Below are 7,369 nucleotides of genomic sequence, written 5' to 3' on the forward strand. Positions count from 1 at the left end.
GCTGTAGGCCACTGCATATGTAAACCAAACAACTTAAATATTCAGTTATGTAATTGCAGTTTGATGTAATGTAAATTGCAAGTGTAGGGCACTGCAATTTTAGTTATGAGCACGTGCAATCCATGTTTTATCAAGTTGTGGCCCAGTAGTCTCTTCCAGTAGCCTCAGATAGATACATTTCATTGTAGGTCTAAAGATATAATAGTACTGAATTTACAATTGCTCTATTACTAATAAATTACATAGATTATTTGGCCATTGTAATTGCAGCTATTAGCATTCCATCTCTTGTTTTTGGTTTTCTCAATTCTTGACTTTCCCCTTCTTTGGTTTGCTTGCTGCACTTACACTGCTACTATTTATTGGTGTTGTTAACATCTCCTGCATGATAATATCAACAACATTAGATGAATATACATATGAAGTGACATATGTTGTTGTAGTGCTAACATTTACTTTTTGCCTATGTTTCTCTGTGTTACCTGATTTCCTTTTCTTTGTTTTTTTAGGCACAGGAGGAAGATGCTTTTTTTGGCATGTCTTGATGTTATGCCCTCCTTCACGACAGACAGCATACTGTCAAATAGGCAAACATATGTAGTACAGTAGCTGAGATATATTTAGGTTTGTGAGCACCTTGATGATATGTCAGCATATTATACCATCTTTTTCAAATTTGCAACACAGACATATGTAGTTTTTCTGTGTCAAGTCTACTGTTACAATGTATCTCCTTGTTCTGAACTCAAACTGCCTGTGGTACTCTGATTTTAACACTGCATAAACTTTATCTTTATGGAGTTCTTGAGCCTCATACTTTCTTGCCAATATGAGCTCCTTTTGAAACTTGAAGAATATCTTTCTGTTGTACAGCCTTGTAGCCTGCCTTTCGAACTCATATGCTATACTCAACCAAGGCGTTGATCTGGTTTCAAAGTCCTGTTCTACTTGATTCATTTCTGTTGTATCTGAAATTCTTTGGAACTCATTCATAAATCTCATAATACTATACCTTGGTGTAACATCCAGTTTGAATAATGCATTTGTGCCTTCACTTCTCGCTGTAGAGTTATTGAAAGGGAAGAAATGCTTCTTGAAGTAACATGGAACAAAATTTTCCCTATTAAACCACATGTCATCAAGGTATCTGAAGCCACCGACATCATATGTTTGTGGCAACTTCTTGTACAAGCACTCAAACTCTGTTTCGGTCAATGAGTTCCTAAGAATGTCAAAGAGATTGTCATGCAGCTTCTTGTTCCTTTCCAATGAAAATATCCTGCCACCTTTCTCCTGAGCTTTCTTCACAATGTGGAAGAAGCAGTTCTGATGAATAGTGTCCAGTAGAACATTTCTGATACCAGCCTTCATTGCTAGGTCCTGTTCAGTGATTATAGTTTTAGGGTGCTTTCCTCCCATACAAGTCAGCATTGTCTGAAACAACCACTCAAAAGTTTCTGTAGTTTCATCCATTATGAAAGCGCAGCCAAACAGGCAATTGTCCCCATGACTTGTAATACCAACAATTGGTGCAAACTTGAGGGAGTACTTGTTTGTGTTGTAGGTTGTATCAAAACTGATGCAATCTCCAAATTCCTCATAGTACCTTCTGCTTGTACCATTGGACCAGAAAATGTTTTTCACTTTATTGTTTTCATCTATGGAAAACTTGTAGAAGAACATTGGGTCCTCAGCCTGTTTCTTAGAGAACCAGTCATACACTTGTTGCATGTCATTACCCGATGTTGCCTTATTTATCTTTGTCTTCTCATTGCTGATATGTTTCTTGTTGTATGGAGTGACATCCCCTCTTATATAAGATAGGACTACCATAATCTTCCTATCTGGTAGGTTCACTTTGTTGAATGTTGCAATAAGTTCCTTCTCCATTTCAGTCATCCTAATATATGAAAACAGTTTATTCTTCTGATCCTTGCTTGCAAACGCATGATTGTGCTCAAGATTCAACCTGGTTATTGTCCATTCTCCATTCTGTAGTGTGACAACAAGTTCAGTGGGGCACTCAGTTGGTACAAGCGTACTTGTTTTCCTTTTGTTTGGCACAGGATTAGGTGTTGGCGGTGTACCAGAAATCTTCCTTTTGTTCTTTCTTGCGCTTTGGACTCCTAAAACAGAAATCTTCCTTTTGTTGTTTCTTGTGCTTCGTACTCCTGAAACACCAGTGCTATCATCCTCCTTTCTCTTACCAGACAAGTTACACTTGTATGTGACCCTTGTTACCTGGCCATAGTTGTGATCTTTCGTGTCTTGGCACTTGTATGTGTGCCATTTGACCAATGAAAACCCGACTATAAATGCGTAGTCATTGTAGAAACTATACGCATCTTCTGTTGTTTTGAATTTCATGCCTAGCTGAGGAACATGCCTGCTAGCATGTTCGTGAGACAAACGCTTAGCTGCCATAATACTTTGGCTTTCAATCTGAATTGCCCTGAGCTCTTCTTCAACTTGTTCTTCACTTGCTACTAGATGTTGTTTTGTCATGTTGCCCACTGTATCTTGCTCCCCTTCACTGCCTTGTTCATCTTGTCTTTCCTCATGTACCATGTTTTCTTCATTTGCAAACTCTGGTACTGCTTCTGATTCTTCATTTCGATGGTCGTCTGCATCATCTTGTGGTGGCTCATAGATTCTACTGGTAGTGATGAACATCTGGTTCTGTTTTCACCGGTAAGGAAAAAGGTGTACTGTTAGATATTTCATCTTGTATTGTAGCAAACAAAGTAATTTAGCTGTATATGTAGAGAACAAGTAAATACCTCTAGTGGAAATGGCTCATTGAGTATGTCCATGAAACTTCCTGTCATTTCAGATGACAAAAATTCTTCATAATTCTGATTTGAAGATTTAGCCTGAGCTATGACTTGGTTCATAAGGCTTGTATAGCTTGATCCGCCCTATGATAATACATAACTTGTTCCTCCTGGTGACATGATCACCTGCAAATTTTGGGGTTCACCATTACAATAAAATCTTAGTTCTTTTGTTAGTACCCATTTTTTAAAAAAAATTGTGAAATGCGAGTTTTAGGAATCTCACTTCTTGTCTCTGCATTTCTTGTTCTTGTCCATAGCTACTGTAGTTCACTGGTGGTATTGAGCTCTGCTGTTACAGCATGAGGTCAGTCAAATGCCAAGGAGACAGAGAGGAAGACAAAGTAGTGGAATAACACATTGAAGCAAGACAAAGTAAGTCAAACTTGTAGTGCCTGCTACATTATTATTATTATATTTTTTGCACAGGGTTTAACAAACTTATATATGTCACACTGACAATATGTGTTATAAGTTGAATTCCTTTTTACCTCATGAGTATTGTTGGCATTTTCAATGTTTGTATCAAACATGTAGTAGCTCTCAGGATTGAATTCCACTTCTCTTTCGGACGCACCCTGCATATGAAGAAGACTATCCTGTCCATAACAGTTGTAGTCCAGTAGTGCTGATGAACTATCCTGTTCATTACAAACAAACAAAAAGAAACTCAAATATCAGTAGTTGCAATTAGGAATAGTCTAAATTACAAGTTTGTAGCATTGCAATTGTAGTTTTCTTAATATGTAATAACTACAATTTTTATTTACCTCATTAGTATAATTGGGGTTTACAATGTTTGAATCAAAATTGTAGTAACTTTGAATATTGGCTTCTAAATCTCTTGCTAAAGCACTCTGCATATATTAAGATAAACCGATTAGTGAAAGCAACACTGCCAAAGCACTCTGCATATAATAAGATAAATCAATTTTTCAAACCTGTTCACAATGTATGTTAGTTGTTATCTCTGATAATTGTGTAAGTTCCAATCTAGTGTCATCATATCCAATACCCATTTCCCTTAAGAAGTCTTCATCTCCTATTTGATGCAGTCCTTCGTTGTGAACCTGCATAAACATGCAACAAACTATTATTTTTAGGTGTAAGAAGATCTTTTGCATTGCAGTCAGCCAGTGGGCAGTGACATTTGTGGTGGTCATCTAAACTTACAACCAAAACAAACAAGCAAAAAAGAAGGGTGTCTACCTCTATGGCAATTCTGTCATGTGCAAGGAATTCCACAAGCTGATCAATTTGTGATCAAGTTGCCTCTGAGTTCTTTACAAGTTTCCCCAAAATCCTATACAAGTTACCTCTAAATCCTATACTAGTTGCCTCTGAATTCTATACAAGTTCCCCCTAAATCCTATACAAGTTGTCTCTGAATTCTATACAAGTTGCCCCTAAATCCTTTACAAGTTGCCTCTGAATTCTATACAAGTTGCCCCTAAATCTTATACAAGTTGCCTAGGTTTATAACACATTGTTCTTGTAGTCATCAACCACCATGTAGGCATGGATCCCACTAGATTTGCTCTATAGTCACTGTTATGATTTGTGCTACCACTTAAATGCAGTTTACATAACTTATGATGTAGCATCCTACTCTTAAATGCAGGTGAATGTCTTACTAAATTTTTTAGGCTCTGTGAAAATGCAAATGTGACTTTGACATACTACTATGTTCCTCACTCCTTGATGGGCTTATAATACTAGTAATTAGTTTGTATATATACATGTATTTATATAAGTAACAATACGTTATAGTTGCACTATTTGAAACTTGCAATTTTCATATACTTGTTTTGTAATTGTTGGAGACAGATAACTGGAAATCTAAATCGGTTTGACAAGTGTACTTTACTTTGGATAACTATAGAGCTATAGCAACATCAACAAAGAAGACAGAAGCAAGATGGTTACGGTTCAGGTGTTTCAATGAACTGATGCAATGAGAAAAAGGAGATGAAAGCAAGAAATAGAATAATCTTGCTGGTTAGTACCTTTTTCCTAGGCAGATCATATCCTTTGCCCTTGTTCATCTTCTTGTGTTTTACCTGTGCATTTATTCTCTAATTTTCGCTCTTCTCTCTACTCTAATTTCCCTTCTAGATCCAGATTGATCGGGGGTGTTTCTTTCTTGCTGGAGGGTGTAGTGGCAGAGCTGTAATTTCTGTGTACTGTTTTATTGGGCCGAATAGCTGCTTTGTGGCTCGAATGAGTAGTTATTTGATATAGCGGGTATCAGATCTTGCATCCGTTAAGGTTTGGCGGGCCCGGTAGCTGTTTTGGTTGGGTTTGCGGGTTCATTTGCGGACCCGTTTTGTTGCCTGCTACAGAAAAACAACAGAGAACAGATCTGACCCTTGGATGCAGATCCAAGGACCCTGGACGTCGCCTGAGATGGTTCATATATTTCAGGCGACTGAAATATAGCTACTCCCTTTTTTTAAATAAGTTCTCTTTAGAAGTTTTTTTTCCTCAATCGTGTTTCATTTTGTTTCGATTAATAACATTTCTTAAATATTTTTTTTATAAATTGTCCAAATTATATATGAATATGAAATTATGAACTAATTATCTCTTGCTTTTTAGACTATAATACTTTTTTTTGAAGGAATTTCGATACTATATAATACTAACAGCCCGGCTGCATCATACGTTGCAATTAGAGTTTTCATCACTGGGTCCACATAAAATTCGACGCAATTAGTCTTGCAGAAAGCGTTTGGCTCGTTGGCTCCTGCCCACCACCTTCAAGTACTTCACGGTTCTGGAATATAAAAAAAAAAGTCCTTCACGGTTCTTTTTTTTACTGGGTCCACATATTTTTCTTTTAAAAAAAACACACCAACAATACTTTGCTTCTTCCTCCTCCGTTGACAGATAGATCCGGAGTCGCGGCGACGCCTTCGGTCCTGGCTGCTCCCCTGAGCCTGCCAGCGTTCGTGTCTTCCTCCTCCTTTGACCTCTGCCACACCGCGATGAGCTGCACCCTTGTTCGCGATCCAGCCTCCATCTTTGATCAGGAGGCTTGGACGCCTCTCCTCTTGACACGCCGAGCGGCTCGGCGACGGCGATGACGTCGGGTCCAATTGAAACTTTGTTGCCGCACTGTGACGACCGAGAGAGAGTCGAGCTGTGTGATTAAGTCCGTTGCGCAGGGGTACGTGACCGAGAGGGAGTCAAGCCATGGGATTAAGAGGGCATAGGATAATGTAAGATCTTGGACGACGGAGGACTCATATGACACGGTGTCTAGATCAAACGATTATTAATGAGGAAGAGTAAGATCTCGAACGACGAAAGGCTCGTATAAAACGGTGTCACGATCAAACGGTTATGAAAGAGAGATAGAAAAAAAAAACTCGCTCTTTTACAGATGACGATAGAATAGATTAGCATTGATTCTAGGATCACATTTTTTTTAGTAAGTACTAAGAAAAGTCACTTTGCAACCGGCCTAGTTTTCGGGCAGGACAGCGGCTGTCACCTCCGTGAGGGCCCACAGGTTGACACGCACCATCCGCACCAACGCCTCCACGTCGGCCTCGTGCATGGACGGCCTTGACACGCCGGCGTTGTTCACCAGCGCCCCGACGTCCAGCCCCTCGATGGCTGCTCGGAGCCGCCTCATGGACTCGTCGCCTGCCAACCAAGACACACGCACTAGGGAGAAGTGCCCGTGGCCCAAATGCTCAAGCACGCGCACTGACGATGAGAGGTACGGTGTCCTCACCTCGAGGGGTGCCCACGAGTGAGAGGTCGAACACCGCGGTCTTGGTCTCCACGCCGTGGCGAGACACGACCATGTCGGAGGTGTCCTCAAGGTTGGCGGCGTCGAGGTCGAGGAGGACGAGGTTTAGGCCGCGGCGCGCGAGCTCCATAGCCACGGACCGGCCTATTGCCTGACGTCGGGCCGGTGACCACGGCCCACGCGCCGTACCGGCGGCGTAGGTCCCTCGGGGGGCGCAAGGAAAGTGCGAGGTAGGAGAAGAGGCGGAACGACAGCGACGCCGAGTGGGCGCCGCCGACGAAAGCGATCAACAGGAAGAACCATGCGGGCGGTGGCGGCGCCTGTTCTGTCATGCTCACAACTCAGCAGAAGCGCTGTCTTTCTCCGTGTTCCTTCCTGCTACGCTTCTCAGTTTTCAGGCTGATGACTACCTCTGCTGTTACTATCTCGCCATCGATCATGACTGCCCCCAACTACCGTCTCTGCTCATAACATCCACTAATGCTGTTACTGTTCTCATGGCGTGCAATTGCCCCGGCAGCCACCAACCATCATCCAACCGGCTATACACAGACACAGGCGTGGAAAACGGACTCAATACGCATGTATAATCAGATACAAATATCACTACTTATCATATTTTTTTGTCCTATATATGAATAAAATATAAATATTCTTGATACGAATATAAAAAGAATAGCTCAGATTCAGATTCACATTTGAATATATATTCAATTTAGGGGTCGTTTGGTAAGGTGAAACAGTTCGGGTTCCTCAGTGGAATGCAAGAATTTCG

General features: G+C 40.9%; 2 protein-coding genes across 2 annotated transcripts; both read right to left on the bottom strand.

Annotated features, from left to right (window-relative positions):
* Window positions 1-303: 303 nt before the first annotated feature.
* On the bottom strand, window positions 304-2,673 carry LOC136525988 (protein FAR1-RELATED SEQUENCE 5-like). The gene is made up of 3 exons (XM_066518794.1): window positions 724-2,673; window positions 483-557; window positions 304-381 (listed from the first exon to the last, which is right to left on the bottom strand). Exons 1-3 carry the CDS (start codon window positions 2,671-2,673, stop codon window positions 304-306), a joined length of 2,103 nt encoding a protein of 700 aa, XP_066374891.1.
* Window positions 2,674-6,300: 3,627 nt separating this feature from the next.
* LOC136525990 (very-long-chain 3-oxoacyl-CoA reductase 1-like) lies at window positions 6,301-6,724 on the bottom strand. The gene is made up of 2 exons (XM_066518795.1): window positions 6,577-6,724; window positions 6,301-6,485 (listed from the first exon to the last, which is right to left on the bottom strand). The coding sequence occupies exons 1-2, from the start codon at window positions 6,722-6,724 to the stop codon at window positions 6,301-6,303; spliced, it is 333 nt and encodes a 110-aa protein (XP_066374892.1).
* Window positions 6,725-7,369: the final 645 nt, after the last annotated feature.

The sequence above is a fragment of the Miscanthus floridulus genome, chromosome 19 (assembly GCF_019320115.1).
Source record: "Miscanthus floridulus cultivar M001 chromosome 19, ASM1932011v1, whole genome shotgun sequence".
Classification (NCBI taxonomy): Eukaryota; Viridiplantae; Streptophyta; class Magnoliopsida; order Poales; family Poaceae; genus Miscanthus; species Miscanthus floridulus.